This window comes from Monodon monoceros, unplaced genomic scaffold (genome assembly GCF_005190385.1).
Source record: "Monodon monoceros isolate NGI ecotype Baffin Bay Population unplaced genomic scaffold, NGI_Narwhal_1 Super_Scaffold_18, whole genome shotgun sequence".
NCBI lineage: Eukaryota > Metazoa > Chordata > Mammalia > Artiodactyla > Monodontidae > Monodon > Monodon monoceros.
The window spans coordinates 44,438,178-44,457,891 of NW_021703774.1; the positions used below are offsets into that span (position 1 = coordinate 44,438,178).

General features: G+C 38.7%; 1 protein-coding gene across 4 annotated transcripts in view; it reads right to left on the reverse strand.

The window, feature by feature from the left end:
- The window catches only part of CUNH1orf21 (chromosome unknown C1orf21 homolog), a 227,089-nt gene that overhangs the window by 17,278 nt on the left and 190,097 nt on the right, over positions 1–19,714 (reverse strand). For all 4 annotated transcript variants that reach the window (XM_029227464.1, XM_029227466.1, XM_029227468.1 and 1 more), the window contains 2 exons: positions 11,419–11,495; positions 3,500–3,560 (listed from right to left, as the gene is read on the reverse strand). In XM_029227464.1, the coding sequence (XP_029083297.1) occupies positions 3,500–3,560; positions 11,419–11,495 (138 nt within the window). The remainder of the gene's footprint in view (positions 1–3,499; positions 3,561–11,418; positions 11,496–19,714) is intronic.

A 19,714-nucleotide genomic window follows, 5' to 3' on the forward strand; every position in this document is an offset into this window, starting at 1 on the left:
TAAAAAATGTATTTACTTTTTCTGCTTCTTACAAGTAAACAAATATACCGTAGAAAGCATATCTTAAAATCTGATGTGATCTGTCTTTGGTATGGTATTCAGAAACTCCTCCACAGGGCCAAGTTTTAATCATCTAGATCTCTTCTTTCTCCTCTAAATACAGTGAAAGACGAGAGTTTAAAATCATTATCTTGCTCTACAGTAAACTGTCATTTTCTTTAAGCTGTAAAATTAGGCAAATGTCACCACTTCACATAAAGTTCAGGAGCCTGTGAACTGTCAGGGACAACAACTACAGATTGTAATGGAATAATGGTTAGGTATCCAAGTGAAAAATAATGAGGTAAAGATAAATGAGGTGCTCCCATTGTTTCACAGCATTTTTTTACTCTCCAAAAGGAAAAGCAAAAGTAGATCAGAGCTTACAATGCTCTTTTGAACTCTCACTGCTCTCCTGACAAAAATCTCTCTCGTGGTCATCTCCAGATGCAGCTCAGTGTCCTGGCTTTCTTCACGCCAGCATAGTGAAATGGTGTCAAGTGTCCAAGGATGTCCCAACTGCCTGGTTCACGGACCTCAAGTTTCAGCACTTGACCCCTGAAACACCTACGTTCAATACAGGAGGACCTGACTCACGGTGATAATGGTGTAAGGGGTGATGGAAGAAGGACTCCTCCATTGGTAAAATAATGACCTTTTCAAAGAAATCTGCATTTAAAACTGAGCTCCTCAAGTCAAGGGACTCTTTCCTACTTATTCTGTATCCCTTAGTTCCTATCTGTTTTTCTATCCTGAGTCACAGCATAACCTGGTATGCTAAATAATTAAACGATGCTAAATAATTTAGCATCAAAAGTGCTAAATACTTTGTTAATGCATTTTTGCTCCTTGCTTTTCTTCGACACCAGTAACTTCTTAGAAAACTGCTTGCCCAGCTGTGGTGCAAAAGTAAACTGCAGCTCGGCACCATGATCATTTTTGATTTAGAGTAGTCCACATTAAGTTTCACTGTAAGTATTAAACCACCTAGCAGTCCTTGTTTCCTTATACTAATGGTACGTTTGCATATATCTTGAGAGAGACAGAACAGAGATTTCTCTTAGTATGGAGAGGAGAGTTGAAAGGTAAATCAAACTATGCCCCGTAGACATTCAATAAATACAAAGGATGAATCAAGGAACGGCAGGTTTAAATCTCTACAGATTCACTCAATTTTGCTTCTTACTATTCCTGGATACTTCTGAGAAAGATTATATCTCAAAACTCAAGGCCTCTCAGAATGACTCCAATTTGCACCACGAAGCTCTGAGTTTAGTTTTTTAAAATCAATCCTATATAACCTAAAGAACAGATGTGAATTGCATTTATGGTTGTCTAAATATTAGTTGGACCAAAGAAATATTTAGCAATGGTAAAAAGTCAGGAAAATGATTCATAAGAATCCAACTTCCAATTTTGGTTATATAAACTATGGTGAAGGCTATACTAAGCTGAACACATATATTAAAAAGGAACATTTCAATTTGGGGAGGCTTAATGTTTAGATGAGACATAGGATAGCATATTCACAAAATTCAGAAGGATGAACTTTAGGTAAGAGAGCAGAAATAGGAAAGTTTGGTTCAGAGAAGATACAAAATTCCCTTAGAAATTTGTAACTGGGCACGTATCACAGATTATATAACAGCTCATTTTTGAATATAAATGTATTCAATATATAGTGGGAACACTGTATCCTGAATCTACAAATGCTCCTTTGTCCAAGGAAAGTTCCATCCAATAAATGATCAAGTTATAAACTTTGCTTTTGTTGTGCTAAACACATCACAGTCTACATCCTGGATGCAAAGTAAGAAGGGAAGTAGAATTCCAGATGGGAACAATGAATTTCAGTTTTGAGTAACAAAGAGGTAGAATTTCAATCATGGAAACACACCAGAAAGAGATTAGATCACTTAAAACACCTTGTCAGGGTCTGTAAATGTTGTTTAAAAAGATAACTTACAATTCAGGTCTCAATTTTTACAGACTACCTCTGACTACTAAGCAAATATTTTTATTGCCAAAAAGCTAGTGGAGGAGAAATAATCCAGAGAAAGAAAAGATCTTCACCATTACAGTAGGAACAAAATATTGCTTTTTATGCTTCTCTTTACTGAAAACAAAATGTTACTGGCAAGTTGAACAGCTTTTGAACCAATATGTGAAACCTGGTAATTATTCCTAGATGATGTTTTCAATCTAAAAAGTCATGCATAAGCTCAAATTTCACTAAAAGTAAAAAAAAAAAAAATAATAATATATATATATACTCAAATGAGAATGTAAGCATAGCCAAGGAACACTATAGATTAAACTATTACTTTAGTTCATTACCCATTTCTATTTTTCACATCGGTAATAGATGCTGGTCTTTTAATGGTGCATTAGAAGATTATATAATGATTCTTTCAGGAGAGGTCCACCTCAGAGAGGAGTCTGTTACTGAAGTACGGATGAATTTAAGACCTCCTTCACTATCTTCCATTGACTGATATATACATAGCCTAGGAATTCATGAAGAAATGCTCAAGGGCCACAAAAAGTAAAAAAAGAAGTAAAAATTAAAATGGAAAACATTTCAAAGGTAAAATTGGCCCGTGATGCCTTAACCATAGTCGTGATATGTTCTGAATTTAGAATTTAACTCTTCTTCAGAATAAGGTTTTCAAATTATAATTCTCAGATGTATAACTTTAGTATTTAAAATTCACTCCCTGCAGTGATAAATTTAAACTCTCTAAGCACGTAAGCCTTTAATGATTACCATATTGAACCCTTCATTCAGTTAATTCTCATATGGCACTCTGAGATCATAAGTATGGGTTAAATTTCCACATGAATCAACTTTGTGTCTTACTGTCACTGTAAAAACCACACACTTTTAGAGAAGCAACCTGGAGACTCTGCTTTGGAGTCAGACAGACGTGGGCTGGAATTCCAACACGACCGCTATTAGCCTTGCAAACCTGGGTAAGTTACTCAAGCATGAGCCTCAATTTCCTTATCTGTAAAATGCAAATATTACCTGTCTCATGGCCACTTCCCTGAGGTAAGGTATTGACTGCAACATGTTTGCAACATTTGTCAATAACTCAGAGCAACACTGGGTATGTAGAAGACAGGTACTAAGGACCTCCCTGCTTGCAGTCTGAGGTCCGAGCAGGGCATCAGGTGCAGACAATACACAGTCATAGATAGCAACGCTCTGTTTCTAGGCAAAGGCTCTTACCAGTATCTACCTGACTTTCCACACTTTAATGAAAGATCAACGGTAGCCCAGGATCCTGGGAAGCTCTGTTATACATTAAATATTCTCCTAGCCACGCTGTGATGTGTGGACCTTTGTGTTAACTCTAACCATCCCCTTGTAAGAAAAGCTTTGTAACAGAAACCAGAATACCGTTTCTCTAACTCATGAGGCAATATTTCCCTTGAAACATGTAATTTTACTTCTTACCTTTTCAATTTTTTCATCCAGCATTCTGAAGAATTCTTGCTGGCTTTCAGAGATGTGCATGCTGAAAAACAGAGTAGGTAAGTGCGTATTTCAGTGTTTTCTTAAACCTAGCTCCCTCAGATGAAAAATGCTGAGTCCCTAAACTTCGGGGCAGTCATTTATTTCTTGCAGACTTTTCCACTGAAGTACTCTGAAGTCACACTAAGGATAAACGTCATTACAGTAACCCTGCAAACGTGTTTCATAACAGTCTATCAGTTCCTATGATTTAAGGAACGCAATTTCCTTTCAACGTACACGTTATTTATAGTGGTGCTACTCGGAGGTGTGTGCCCAATTTTTGCCTTGTACTTAAAACAAAAAGCACAGGCAAGCAGTACATGGCATATTTCAACCCTGTGTGGAACCATAACAAGAAAATATATCCTAGTTATTATATTAAAATGTGTATTTTACACAGGCTGTCAGCATGGTATTCAGCTGACTGTATAGGTGTGGGCTGGCAGCAAACGGGCCGAGAACTTGACCTGAATATCTCCTGTACTGGTGACAGCAAATGCACCTCTTTGGAACTGAGATCCACTGGAAGGTGAGAGTAAGTGAGGAGGCATGTCTGAGTAGCCCTCGCCCTGCGTGTTTCCCTGTTCTTTGCTATTTAACACCATACTTAATGAGATGGACGTGGTTGGTGAGGACAAAACTAAGAAGGTAAGGAGAGCAGAGAGGATTCACGGACTGGAGGGAAAGGGTCTTGAATGGAAGGGTGACTTATGTATTCTCAAATCCCGATGCACTAACTGAGCTCTTTCAGATAAACTGTTATCCCTGGAGGTGCAGCAGACCCTGCCAGGTGGAGCAAACGCCCACCACGGAGATCCTCGTTACCTGTGTGTTGTCTTAGAGATGGTGTAACCAGACAGCGTGAGGCTTACTCTGCTGTTCTTCATGCGCTCCTTTCAGAGAGAAGCCCTAAATCTCTTCCATAGGGACAGAGACAGAACTTTCACCCTGATGAAGTAAATTACCCTCTATCGACTGACTCCCGCCTAGGTAAACAGGGATGCCCTCCTCTCACGTGGAAACTATCAACACAGTGGCATTAATAATAGTTCTTACCTACCAGGGTACACATCGCACTGTGAGAAACAGTCCCTAGGTAACAACTTGATTCTTAAACCCCTTCTGATGGACAAGTTGATGATTGTTGAGTGAGGGGAGGAGATGGAAAAGCATGCTGGGCTGGCTTTACTGTCTTTCTTCAAGATTTAGGATGGGATAATTGGATTGTTTCTCATTTAGTTTATAAAGTATGAATACTAAGGGCTTCCCTGGTGGCGCGGTGGTTGAGAGTCCGCCTGCCGATGCAGGGGACACGGGTTCGTGCCCCGGTCCGGGAGGATCCCACATGCCGCGGAGCGGCTGGGCCCGTGAGCCATGGCCGCTGAGCCTGCGCATCCGGAGCCTGTGCTCCACAACGTGAGAGGCCACAACAGTGAGAGGCCCGCGTACCGCAAAAAAAAAAAAAAAAGAAAAAAAAAGTATGAATACTTGACGCTAAGATTAATTAGATCTAAAAATCTTTTCTAAAAGCCTGTATGTTGGGATTTAACTACTACAGCTTAACAATTTCGGCTATTCCTATTTCTCTGTAATTACTAAAATTCCACCTTGGAAAGCACAACGCTCCCCTGGAACATTTCTTTTTTATTGAGGTATAGTTGACTTGCAATATTATATTAGTTCCGGGTGTACAACACAGTGACTCAAAATTTTTATAGATTATACTCCATTTATACCCTGGAGCATTCTTGTGGCTCCCAGGGGTCCCAGCAAAGCTCTTGTGAGTTAACCCTGCCATCAGAGGCTCTTCTTTCTGTGACTTGTCAGTTTCCTGAGACTAGGGTGATGATGCTATGGAATCTTAATGACAAGTAATCAAACGAAGGAAAGGTGGACAAAATGAGCTCTAGAGCTGAAAGATACATGGCTCCCATTTTAAGTGACTTAAAAAAACAAGCTTCCAAACAATAAACACCTAAGCTGCGAAAGTATAAGAAGGCAAGGTCTTAATTCCCAAACACTTCACCTGCAAAAATGAAATTCCATTACTCCTGACAAATCTTAGCCTAAACACAGTTATTTCTTTTTTTTTCTTTTTTTTTCTTTTTGCGGTACGCGGGCCTCTCACTGTTGTGGCCTCTCACGTTGTGGAGCACAGGCTCCGGATGCGCAGGCTCAGCGGCCATGGCTCACGGGCCCAGCCGCTCCGCGGCATGTGGGATCCTCCCGGACCGGGGCACGAACCTGCGTCCCCTGCATCGGCAGGCGGACTCTCAACCACTGCGCCACCAGGGAAGCCCCACAGTTATTTCTTCATGATCATCATTACTACTTTTCAATTGCACCTCAGGGGAGTGGGGTAATCCTAATCCTCACAGCAGGACACACCCTGGCTAGTAGTTCATGGCTCACTTTTATTGAGTTATTTTTTAAAATAATAGTATAATAAGCACCCATGAAACCAAAACAAAAATCCAAAGCTGCGATTTTTATTTTTTAACATCTTTATTGGAGTATAATTGCTTTACAATGGTGTGTTAGTTTCTGCTTTAAACAAAGTGAATCAGCTATACATATACATATGTTCCCATATCTCCTCCCTCTTGCGTCTCCCTCCCACCCTCCCTATCCCACCCCTCTAGGTGGTCACACAGCACTGAGCTGATCTCCCTGTGCTATGCGGCTGCTTCCCACTAGCTATCTATTTTGCATTTGGTAGTAATATATAAGTCCATGGCACTCTCTCACTTTGTCCCAGTTTACCCTTCCCCCTCCCCGTGTCCTCAACTCCATTCTCTAGTAGGTCTGCGTCTTTATTCCCGTCTTGCCCCTAGGTTCTTCATGACCTTTTTTTTTAGATTCCATATATATGTGTTAGCATACGGTATTTGTTTTTCTCTTTCTGACTTAGTTCACTCTGTATGACAGACTCAGGTCCATCCACCTCACTGCAAATAACTCAATTCCGTTTCTTTTTATGGCTGAGTAATATTCTATTGTATATATATGCCACACCTTCTTTATCCATTCATCTGTCGATGGGCATTTACGTTGCTTCCATGTCCTGGCTATTGTAAATAGAACTGCAACGAACATTGTGGTACATGACTCTTCTTGAATTATGTTTTTTTCAGGGTATATGTCCAGTAGTGGGATTGCTGGGTCGTATGGTAATTCTATTTTAAGTTTTTTAAGGAACCTCCATACTGTTCTCCATAGTGGCTGTATCAATTTACATTCCCACCAACAGTGCAAGAGGGTTCCCTTTTCTCCACACCCTCTCCAGCATTTATTGTTTGTAGATTTTTTGATGATGGCCATGCTGACTGGTGTGAGGTGATAACTCATTGTAGTTTTGATTTGCATTTCTCTAATGATTAGTGATGTTGAGCATTCTTTCATATGTCTGTTGGCAATCTGTATATCTTCTTTGGAGAAATGTCTGTTTAGGTCTTCTGACCATTTTTGGATTGGGTTGTTTGTTTTTTTTGATATTGAGCTGCATGAGCTGCTTGTATATTTTGGAGATTAATCCTTTGTCAGTTGCTTCATTTGAAAATACTTTCTCCCATTCTGAGGGTTGTCTTTTGGTCTTGTTTATGTTTTCCTTTGCTGTTCAAAAGCTTTGAAGTTTCATTAGGTCCCATTTGTTTATTTTTGTTTTTATTTCCATTTCTCTAGGAGGTGGGTGAAAAAGGATCTTGCTGTGGTTTATGTCATAGAGTGTTCTGCCTATGTTTTCCTCTAAGAGTTTGATAGTTTCTGGCCTTACATTTAGGTCTTTAATCCATTTTGAGCTTATTATTGTGTATGATGCTAGGAGGTGTTCTAATTTCATTCTTTTACATGTAGCTATCCAGTTTTCCCAGCACCACTTATTGAAGAGGCTGTCTTTTCTCCATTGTAAATTCTTGCCTCCTTTATCAAAAATAAGGTGACCATATGTGTGTTGGTTTATCTCTGGGCTTTCTATCCTGTTCCATTGATCTATATTTCTGTTTTTGTGCCAGTACCATAGTGTCTTGATTAATGTAGCTTTGTAGTATAGTCTGAAGTCTGGGAGCCTGATTCCTCCAGCTCCGTTTTTCTTTCTCAAGATTACTTTGGCTATTCGGAGTCTTTTGTGTTTCCATACAAATTGTGAAATATTTTGTTCTAGTTCTGTGAAAAATGCCATTGGTAGTTTGATAGGGATTGCACTGAATCTGTCGATTGCTTTGGGTAGTGTAGTCATTTTCACAAAGTTGATTCTTCCAATCCAAGAACATGGTATATCTCTCCATCTGTTTATATCATCTTTAACTTCTTTCATCAATGTCTTATAATTTTCTGCATACAGGTCTTTTGTCTCCTTAGGTTTATTCCTAGGTATTTTATTCTTTTTGTTGCAATGGTAAATAGGAGTGTTTCCTTAATTTCTCTTTCAGAGTTTTCATCATTAGTGTATAGGAATGCAAGAGATTTCTGTGCATTAATTTTGTATCCTACTACTTTACCAAATTCATTGATTAGCTCTAGTAGTTTTCTTGTAGCATCTTTAGGATTCTCTATGTATAGTACCATGTCATCAGTAAACAGTGACAGCTTTACTTCTTCTTTTCCAATTTGGATTCCTTTTATTTCTTTTTCTTCTCTGATTGCTGTGGCTAAAACTTCCAAAACTATGTTGAATAATAGTGGTGAGAGTGGGCAACCTTGTCTTGTTCCTGATCTTAGAGGAAATGGTTTCAGTTTTTCACCATTGAGAACGATGTTGGCTGTGGGTTTGTCATATATGGCCTTTATTATGTTGAGGTTAAGTTCCCTCTACAAAGCTGCAATCTTAACAAGAACCTAGAGGTTACTTACGTCCCACCCTTGTGTGTTTCTCCCAACTCAAGGGAACTATCATGCCCCTGCTTTCCTTTTACATAGCTTTACTCTCTCTCTCTATGTGCTTAAAAAGCAGATGATTTATTTTAGTTGTTTTTAACTTTATAGAGTGCATTATGCTCTGTGTAATGTGGCAGGACTTACTCTTTGTTCTAGTGCTATATTGCTAGGGTCCATCCTGCGTTGTGCATTGCTGCAGTGCATTCGTTTTAACTGCTAATATCCCACTGTGTGAATACAGTGTAGTTCATCTATCCAATTACCTGTCAAAGGGCATTTGGGTTGTTTCTGATTGTTAAGGTGTTCTTACCAAGTGTCAGACACTGTGATAAGAACCGGGTGTACATTATTTCATTTAAGCCCCAGCCCTATAAGACAGGATTTTTCACCTCCATTTTTCTTGGAGAAAACTGAAGCTCACAGATATAAGGTCACTGGCCTGAGATTACAAAGTCAGTAAGAATGTGGTCTACGTGGTGCATCAAATGAAGATGTGAGCATTATCTGCCTTCATTATTAATAAATCTGCCATTATCAGGTATGGGATTGTCCTTCCACCCATGGGGAAAAAGCCTCATCTTATTTTATACAGCTGCATAATGAAGAATAATTTCCTGGAACCTATATTATGTCAACGAGTAGAAAAAGTAAAATCCTTCTCTTAGCCCTCCAGAAATATTTCTTAGTTGAATTCCAGAAACCCAATGATCTGACTCACAGTTTAAAATACACACACACACACACACACACACACACACACACACACACGAGCATTATGCTGTGTGAAGAACAGGGGATTTTCTTCATAATTTTAATGTAAACACACGAGCCAATTTAATCAACTTCTCTGAAAGCTTCAGCACATGCGTGTCTGCAAAGCATGCTATTTCAATGTGCCAAAGTTAAATAAGTATTTGTTTTAAAGGAAAAAAGAAATTCTCAATAGAGTCTTTTTCTAGAAGCATTTAAAAGGAGCATATATCTAATGGCTTGGATGAAAAGATGATTTGGTAGTGTTATCAGGTATCTGTTGTCCTCAGAGGCAGATAAAATTAGTGTAGATAAAAGTGATTACAAGTGAAGTGGATTAGGTAGGTTGTGATTATAGCATGACATTTACCTGAGGGTGAAAAAAATCGGTTGTCCCATTATACTGACACTGTAAATGATAAATGGATTTCAAAATGTCCAGTTTTCTTTGGAAGTAAAAAATTCAATCCCTGAGCTCATTCACCACCCCTTGAAGAGTCCTAACCACCATATCACAGTAGCCATGGCTGCAGCAGTTCCAGACACTCAGCCAGGTTAAAGTGATTATGTTATTTTTGTCTCAATCTCCTGGAAAGAACCAGAGAACACAACATTTTCCACTTATGATATTGATTTACATATATGTCATAGTTAAAATTATTTGGGGATGGTGGTGACTGTGTCAGTTGTACCTGTGTGATCAGCACCCTTAGGGAATTTGTTCATATTTAGGCAGAACAACACAAGAGAGGTTTGCAGCCTCTGGGATTACAGCTTCTTTGAAGAAAGGGCAGGTAGCTTCAAAGTCACACAAGTGCATTTTATCACCAAGGTAGACTCAGTTTTAGAACAATATAGAAACTACTCATTATTCTCTTTAGCATTTTAACTGTGAAATACTTAACACATAGAAAAGGAAACATATAATGTTATTTGTACATTTTCAAATAATAATAATTAAAGGAACACGCATGTAACCACCACTCGGATTAAGAGATAGAACCTCTGGTCCCACTGTCTTCTATCCAGTAGAAAGAACCACTATTCTGAATTTAATGCCTCTTCATTTCTTTGCTTGCCTTTATTGTTTTACCATGTACATATATATAATATATGGCTTAGCTCTGCCTGTTTTTGCACTTTATATGCATGAAACTGTACATAGGCAGGTACTACCACTTACCTTACTGGTACAACCTTACATTTCATGAGATTCCTCTATCTTGATCTGGGTTGCTATTGGTCATTCATTTTCACTGATATGTAGCATTCCCATCATAAGAATATACCACAGTTTTGTTATCCACTACATGTCTGATGGACATTTGGGTTTTATTTCCAAGAGCTTTTTTTTTTTTTTTTTGGCCATGTCACCGCCACGAGGCACACAGTATCTTAGTTCCCCGACCAGGGATGGAACCCATGCCCTGTGCAGTGGAAGCGTGGAGTCTTAACCACTGACTGCCAGGAAAGTCCCATATCTTCAAGAGCTTTAAGAGCTCATGTAAACAGTGCTGCTATGGACATTTCAAAATATGCCTGCTGGCACACATGCACAAGAGTTTCTCTAGGGTATACACCTGAGAGTGGAGTTGTTTTCCAAAGTAATTGTACCAGTTTATATCCCTACATTCTGGTAAACATTTTAGTATCATTAGCCTTCTAAATTTTTGCCAATCTTGTGGTGTGAAATGGTATTTTTTCATATGCATTAGCTATTCATGTTTCCTCTTCAGTCAAGTGGTTGTTTACGTCTTTAGCCTGCTTTTCTATGAGTTCTGTCTTTTACTTACGGATTCATAGAATTACTTGATACATTCTGGAAACCCGAGTATTGTTAATTATACAAATTGTAAATATATTCCATCATTTTGTGGCCTTTTACTCTCCTACAGTATATTTTGATAAAGAGAAGTTCTTAATTTTAATGTAGTCACAAAAATTAATCATTTTTCTTAAGATCTGCATCCTTTGTGACTTATTCAAAGTTTTTCCCTACCCCACGGTTATAAAGATATTCCCCTTCATTTTCTTCTAACTGATGTGAAGTGTCAGCTCTGTCATATATTGTGGGTCTGTTTTGGGTCTCTCTATTTTGTTCCATGAGACTAAATCACACTGTCTCAATTACTGAGGCTTTATCATAAGTCTTGGTTACATGGCAAGCAAAATGGAGCTCACTCTAAAAACATCTTTAGCTTTAAAAACAATATAGGAAAATAGGAACTAGAACTTACTTTGCTCTGGGTTGATGAACTAATCCCGGAATCTCTTTATTAGTTTTAAGTCTTACATTTGAACTGGCACTTTTTTCCTGAAACACATAAACACACATGTAAAAGACAAGATGAGAATCAGCAATTAAACAAGAGCATAAATTTTCATCAACAAAACGTTAGGTTTGTTTGGGAGCCTCTGAGGTTGGGGAGGGCAAAAGTCCTTACAAAGATGTCACACAGTATAAGTAGAACTGCCAAATATTTTAACAGGGAACGTTGTCATGAAAAGAGGAATTAACTTTTATAAGAGCTATGGCTCCTTTTAGAAAATAACGTGTGAGTAATATTTGATTTTTAGGTGGAGTTACTGAAAACAGTAAGAGAATCAAAGAACAGAAGATTCTAGTGAAAAAGAACAGCGGTAGTACAACCACAGCCATTGTTTGCTTGCCCAGGTTAAGTGACTTTGTGCATTTTATTTGTGAAAGACAACTGCAGTTACTGACACATAAAGTTTGCATAAGGCCCTAGCAGTGACAGGGACAAGAACATGACTAAAAATAGCCAATATTTTCCATGTATAATGAATATTGAGATTGAATTTAATTAAATTAATGAAACTCAATACTAGCCTGTATTCCAGAAATACTTCTTTGGCTTTTAGCCTGATCTGATTTCTTATTCCCAGTAAACCAGCCGCATAGGAAAGAAATACTCTCAAATCTTAAAATACAAGTATATCAGTAAGCACACTGTCTCAATACTACTACTGCTTTGTGTTTTTCCATTATCTTTAAAAAAATATCTAAGGTGCTCTAAAATTTGCTCTCTAAATATACCCCCGAAAATGAAAGGAAGGACTATTCTAAACCTACTTAACAGGTGACTATATACACTCAAGCAACCTGAGGTGTGGCAATAATTAAAGACCTGGGGTAGGTAGGGGCAAGGAATAAAAAGTCCTGTGGGCCGACCCACCATTCTCACCACAGGCAGAGTGATGTGGGATGGCACATAAACAGATGATCCCCAAATGAGCTCTTTCAAGAGCTCATTATTTCTCCTAGGATAGCAGAAGCCACGTAAATCAGTGAAAACTGCAACGACTTACATGCCTGGTTGTTTGCTATTTACCATCAAACATGAGCATATCTGTATAACGTCAGTCCTCCAAAATAGACGGTAATTTTGTTTGTGATCTTCCAGGAGAAGAAACAATCATTACCGTTCTTTTGCAGTCTAGCTTACCTTCTTTACCTCACACTAAACTCGAGAATGTTTTCATGAACATTTAAAAAGTATAAAATATATACTGTTCTCTCTGCTGATGTAGTCAGTGAACAACAGATGAACCACCTTATTTTTTTACAAAGAAGGTGGGAGAACAATTAGAAAACTTCAATGCACTAAGTCCAGGAGGGCGGGACCCACATCCCTTCTTTACAACTGGGACAACAGTGCCTGGCTAGGGGCCTGGCACTCCATGGGAGTCACTCATCGAATACTGGTAGAACAAATAAATGATGTCAGCACATAATTAACTTTTCTAAACATAGATAAAAATAGCTCAACTGTAGTCTCTCTGCAGGGCTGAAGATGTAGGTTCCCTCCAAATGAGTCATTTTCTCCCTTAAACTTTATGTGTGCTTGGATTAAGCACTGAAAATGGATGTATTTGATGTGACAGAACCTTATACTTTTTCTCTATTCACATAATTTGCTAAACTCTTTGAACTTAAATGATGCATCATAATTTTAAACATTGCTAAGGCAGGAAAGAGACTTCTAATTCTAAGAATGCAAAGACATATAATTATATTCTGTTTCTATTCAATTTGTTAAACTGTACCCTTCATAACTATACTGTCTCACCAAATCTTCCTTAAAAACACATTGTGTGGTTGCCAAAAAAAGAAGGAACTGCCCCAAACAGAGACTCAATAGATGGGGAGGACACTTTAGGACATCTCAATAGATGGCAAGGACACTTTAGGACATCAGGCACAGATGTGCCCTTCCAGGAAGTGAGAGTACCCAAGGTGAGGCAGAGATGGGGGGTGAGGGCATGGGGGATGGGGAGGAAGCAGCTGGGGATTTCTTGGTTACAAATATATATATAATTACATGGAGATTTCTATCTATTTTGTACTTATAATGTATTTGTTTTTACAAATTACCACTCATCAAGATCAGTAACAACTCACCACATGTTATTCTAACTGGTTGCATACATCAACTCATTTTAATGTTCACAAGTATATATATATTAATTTACTTTTATGCCCACATACCTCTCTGAGATAGGTATCATTATTTTCCCCATTTTATAAATGAGGAAGCTGAGCCATGGAGAGGTGAAACACTTACTGGGATTCTACAAGTAATAAGTAATAGCGTTGGGATTTGAATCCATGCAGAATGGCCCCAGAGTTCATGCTATTAGCCACTAGGCCAGTAGGCCTCAAAGTTTTTAGTATCAAGACCTCTTACCTATATTCTGCAAATTTTGATACATTTCATTACACAATATGAAAAAATCACATTTGTTAAAATCAGCATCAATCTCATGAGAAAAATCTTTCCTTTTTTTAATTTTAATTTTAATTTTTGGCTGCGCTGCGCAGCATGCGGTATCTTAGTTCCCCAACCAGGGATCGAACTTGCGCCGCCTGCATTGGAAGTGGAGAGTCTTAACCACTGGACCACCAGGGAAGTCCCTCATGAGAAAAGTCTTGACAAAAGGTGTCAAGCTCATCGTGGTGGATACAAGTTTTCCAAAATTCTAATTTTGGTTTAATATTCGAATTTTATGACCAGCAACAAACACTGACGATTGTTTTCTTTGGAGTAACGGGCTCTATTTGGTCATTTTTGAGAAACTGTTTGCCAAATACCCAAGTCTGAATATCCATAATTTGTCTGCCAGGCACTATTTTTCTACAGTAGAGATGGTGTCCCACAAAAAAACATCTGCAAGTTCAGCTTGCAACTCAATCAATTGCAGAAGTGCTTTCCCTTGAGATAAAGATCTTATTAAAAAATAAAAAGATATGCATCTAAGATCTAAGAGTTAAAAACTTCAATAATTTCTACTGCTTCATTAAGGGCATTCTTTTTTTTCAGAATCAATTTTATTTATTTATGGTTGTGTTGGGTCTTCGTTGCTGCCCACAGGCTTTCTTTAGTTGTGGCGAGCGGGCTTCTCATTGCGGTGGCTTCTCTTGTTGCGGAGCACGGACTCTAGGGCATGTGGGCTTCAGTAGTTGTGGCTCGCAGGCTCTAGAGCGCAGGCTCAGTAGTTGTGGTGCATGGGCCTCAGTAGCTGTGGCTTGCGGGGTGGAGAGCACAAGCTCAGTAGTTGTGGCACACGGGCTTAGTTGCTCCGTGGCATGTGGGATCTTCCTGGACCAGGGATTGAACCCGTGTCCCCTGCATTGGCAGGTGGATTCTTAACCACTGCGCCACCAGGGAAGTCCCCATCAAGGGCATTCTTAAGTGAAAAGAGAATATATTCTTCCACTATGCTTGGTGGTGGTGACTACTAATAACTACTATTAGTACTACTAATAATAGTACTACTATGACTACTAATAAGGTGTGGTGCCAATGCCTGGATTTGTGCTAAGGCACAGGCAGTTTTACCCACCATTGCTTTTGCACCATCAGTACAAATGTCAACAGCTATTTGCCTTCAAAAAGGCAAATAGCTTCTTTATTATTAGGAAAATGACTTTGAAGACTCCCTGAGAATATTTCAGGAAACTCCAGGGGTCTGCAGGCCACACCTGAACTATATATAGTGCCTTTCTATTTCTTTTGCATAGAAAAGAACTTTCAATTATTTAATTGTGGTATACGCTTTAAGAAAAAATATTTAACTGCCTTATTGAGATAAATCTATATTCCATACAATTCCCCCATTATAAATGTATGATTAAATGATTTTAGTAAATTTATAGAGCTGTGCAATTATCACCACAATCCAATTTTAGAACAGTTAGATCAGCCCCCAAAGTTTCATCATACCCATTTGTTCTCATCTGTAGGCCCCGGCCACCACAGATCTGCTTTCTGTCTCTACAAATTTGCTTTGTCTAGATTCACATAAATGGAATCATACAATATATAGCCTTTTGCATCTGGCATTTTTCACTTAGCATAATGTTTTCGAGGTTCATCTATACTTCATCATATTTCAGTGTTTCATTTTTTTAATTGCTAGATAATATTCCAATGTATGGATATACTGTATTTTGTTTATCCATGCATAACGTGATGAACATAAGGACTGTTTCCAGTTTGTGGCTCTTATGAATAATGCTGCTATGAACATTCGTATACAAGTCTTTGTGTGAACATACATTTTCATTTCTTTTGGGTAGACTCTAAGGAGTGGAACTGCTAGATTATATGATAAGTTTATATTTGACTATTTAAGATGTCACCAAACTGTTTTCCAAAGTGGCTGTGTCATTTTACATTCCCACCAGCAGTGCATGATGGTTCCAGTTTCTCTACCTCTCTGTCAACACTTGGTATTGTCTTTTCAATTAATCATTCAAGTGGGTGTCTCATTGTGGGCTTTATTTATTTTACAAATTTTATTTGTATTTGTTCTTATATGTCTTTCTATCAGAACACCTAGCACCTTGCTACATGGGAGCATATATGTGCTTACTGGTTCGCTGTATTTACATCAAGAAGTCAGTTTTATATTTGCTTACAAACACCAATTAACTTCTGCTTTGGGTTTGTTTGTTGCGGAAGGCGAAGTTTAAAGAGACCTGTCTTTAAAAAAAGAAACAACAGGGCTTCCCTGGTGGCGCAGTGGTTGGGAGTCTGCCTGCCAATGCAGGGGACACGGGTTCGTGCCCCAGGCCAGGAAGATCCCACATGCCACGGAGCGGCTGGGCCCGTGAGCCATGGCCCCTGAGCCTGCGCTTCCGGAGCCTGTGCTCCACAACGGGAGAGGCCACGACAGTGAGAGGCCCGCGTACCGCAAAAAGAAAAAAAGAAACAACAAGCAAACAAACAAAACCAAGAAAGGCGAGAGGAAGGATGAGACTGATGGGAGTCTCAGATGGAGCAGATATAACAGAGAGGGCTGAGAGCCATGCCACATTTGGGGTACTCCAGGAATAGAAACAGAGAACTAAATTGGGAGATGACAGAAGAGGTAACTAAGATATTATTTCCCTTGGCAAGAAAAAACTATTTTAATGGCATTTGACACTCATAAAATAAGTATTAAAATAAACTGGGACCAAGTGGGATTAAGATGAAGCCACTGAAAGGGCCCTCAGCAGGCAGTTTGTAGAGCTGTGTTTTTATGATCCATCCATATTGGTATCAGAATCATCTAGGATGCTTGTCAAAATACAGATTCCAAGGCCCTACACAATACCTCCTAAGTGTCGGATTCTGGGATTGTGCCCAGGAATCTGCATTTTAAACAAGAGTCCTAGGTGACTCTTAACTCAAAAAAGTTTGAGGACTTTTATTTTAGAGAAAAGGTACCTTTGTACCTTAGAATTCTCCCTCTTGGCCTTCCACAGAGCAGTTTTCAAACTGAGCCCTGGGGTTCTGCAGAGCTGCCTCAGGGGTCAATAGCAAGGTCTCTCAGAGCAGCAATCCCTTGAACTGTACATTCAGGGGCTTTCAACTGATGCTGGACAAAAACATCCATTTCTCAAAAATGTTTGCAAACTAATGTCAGGTAGTGACAGGTTTATTTAAACAGCAAATCAAACAACTTCTCCTTTGCTTGCAATTTTATTTCTTTATGAACAGAACACACTTCTCAGTGTCTAGAGTAAACTTATCATTCTCTTCTTAGCTTCTCTCATGTTGAAGACAATCAAACCGAAATATATTTATTCTGTTGCTTCCAATCTCGGGGGGCATTTCCTAAAGGGAAAGTCAGAATTCCAAGAGAAACTGACAGCTTCTTTACAAAGTCCTCTTGAATTTCAGCTCCTTAATTCTGAAGGAAGCAACACAACACATTCAGGGAGTTGAAGAAAGTACTCCACTCCCTGTTGGTGAAAGAAGGAGCTTCTTTCCTCCTATCACTTCTTTGCCTGTGTCGTCCCACTGAGTCTGGGTCCTGGGAGGTTCCCAGAGTTGGTCTGGGTTGGAAGTGTGAGGAGGAATTTCTTTTTTTTTTTTCTAGGCCCAATGGCAGGAAGTTCTGTCTTATAAGGAAATCTCAGGGGCCAGATGGATGGAGGAAGCTGGAGGCCTAGAGAAAAATAGTGGGAGTTGGAGTACTAGCTTCTGGAAACTGCTAATGAGGGGCCACACAGAGAAAAGATACAAAAGCACTAAACACAAACTCTCAGTGGGCTTTCCTCTATACAAAGACTCTGTGTGTGTGTGCATTTTAACCACTGCATTTCAGAAAGTACCTGAAAACTAGAAAAGGTAAATACTTTAACTAGAATTAGGAGATTTTTGGGGGGTACACACACATTTAAAAATAAGAACACGTTCAGCTATAACATAAATAATGAGTAATCATTCCAGCTTCTGGGGAGTGTCCCATACGATATACTCTCTGAGAAAACAATCTCATTTGATGTTTTACAAATTTGTGTGATTTCCTAAGTAGTATTAACACAAGTAGGACACCACCTCCTTCAAATATAAAGGAATAGTATCTTCTGTCTTCAGAGAGATGGTGATTAGCTGAGCCACATTTATTCTACCAGAATTTCTGGATGCCAGCAAATGGCAAGGCCCAAGCTACTCAATGCAACTGTTGACTTGGGCCCACCGGTATCATGATAACGTGAGGTCAACATAATTATAATTACCTGTCCATGCAGATTATTAGAATTATTAGTATTTTGTTAGAATTATTTAGTAGTGATGAAATTGGAATGGAAAGTCTCAACCTTATGGAAATTCTTTCTATAAATTAAAATATAACCCTGTACCTCATTTTATATCAAGTAAATGTTAAGTGGAGCAAATCAGTTTTAAAGCATCGAGTATTTTTCACATAGTTGTTTCACAAGGTAGATTGGAAACATTTAAAATAATCTTTAAAAAGTAAACAGAGTTTTAAGAAATTGCTCAGAACAGATTTCACTGTTTACCAACAAACCTAGAACCAAGTCTTTAAGTTACTATGTCAGGAATTAAAAGAAACAAGCTACATTCACAGAAAGATAGACAAGATGAAAACACAGAGGGCTACATACCAGATAAAGGAACAAGATAAAACCCCAGAAAAACAACTAAATGAAGTGGAGATAGGCAACCTTCCAGAAAAAGAATTCAGAATAATGATAGTGAAGATGATCCAGGACCTTGGAAAAACAATGGAGGCAAAGACTGAGAAAATGCAAGAAATGTTTAACAAAGACCTAGAAGAATTAAAGAACAAACTAACAGAGATGAACAATACAATAACTGAAATGAAAACTACACTAGAAGGAATCAATAGCAGAAAAACTGAGGCAGAAGAATGGATAAGTGACCTGGAAGACAGAATGGTGGAATTCACTGCTGTGGAACAGAATAAAGAAAAACGAATGAAAAGAAATGAAGACAGCCTAAGAGACCTCAGGGACAACATTAAACACAACAATATTCACATTATAGGGGTCCCAGAAGGAGAAGAGAGAGAGAAAGGACCCAAGAAAATATTTGAAGAGATTATAGTTGAAAACTTCCCTAACGTGGGAAAGGGAATAGCCACATAAGTCCAGAAACACAGCGATCCCCATACAGGATAAACCCAAGGAGAAACACGCCGAGACACATAGTAATCAAACTGGCAAAAATTAAAGACAAAGAAAAATTATTGAAAGCAGCAAGGGAAAAACGAAAAGTGACATACAAGGGAACTCACATAAGGTTAACAGCTGATTTCTCAGCAGAAACTCTACAAGCCAGAAGGGAGTGGCATGATATACTTAAAGTGATGAAAAGGAAGAAACTACAAGCAAGATAACTCTACCCAGCAAGGATCTCATTCAGATTAGATGGAGAAATCAAAAGCTTTACAGTCAAGCAAAAGCTAAGAGAATTCAGCACCAGCAAACCTGCTGTACAACAAATACTAAAGGAACTTCTCTAAGTGCGAAACACAAGAGAAGAAAAGGACGTACAAAAAAAACCCCAAAACAATTAAGAAAATGGTCATAGGAAAATACATATCGATAATTACCTTAAACGTGAATGGATTAAATGCTCCAACAGGCTTGCTGAATGGATACAAAAACAAGACCCATATATATGCTGTCTACCAGAGACCCATTTCAGACCTAGGGACACATACAGACTGAAAGTGAGGGGATGGAAAAAG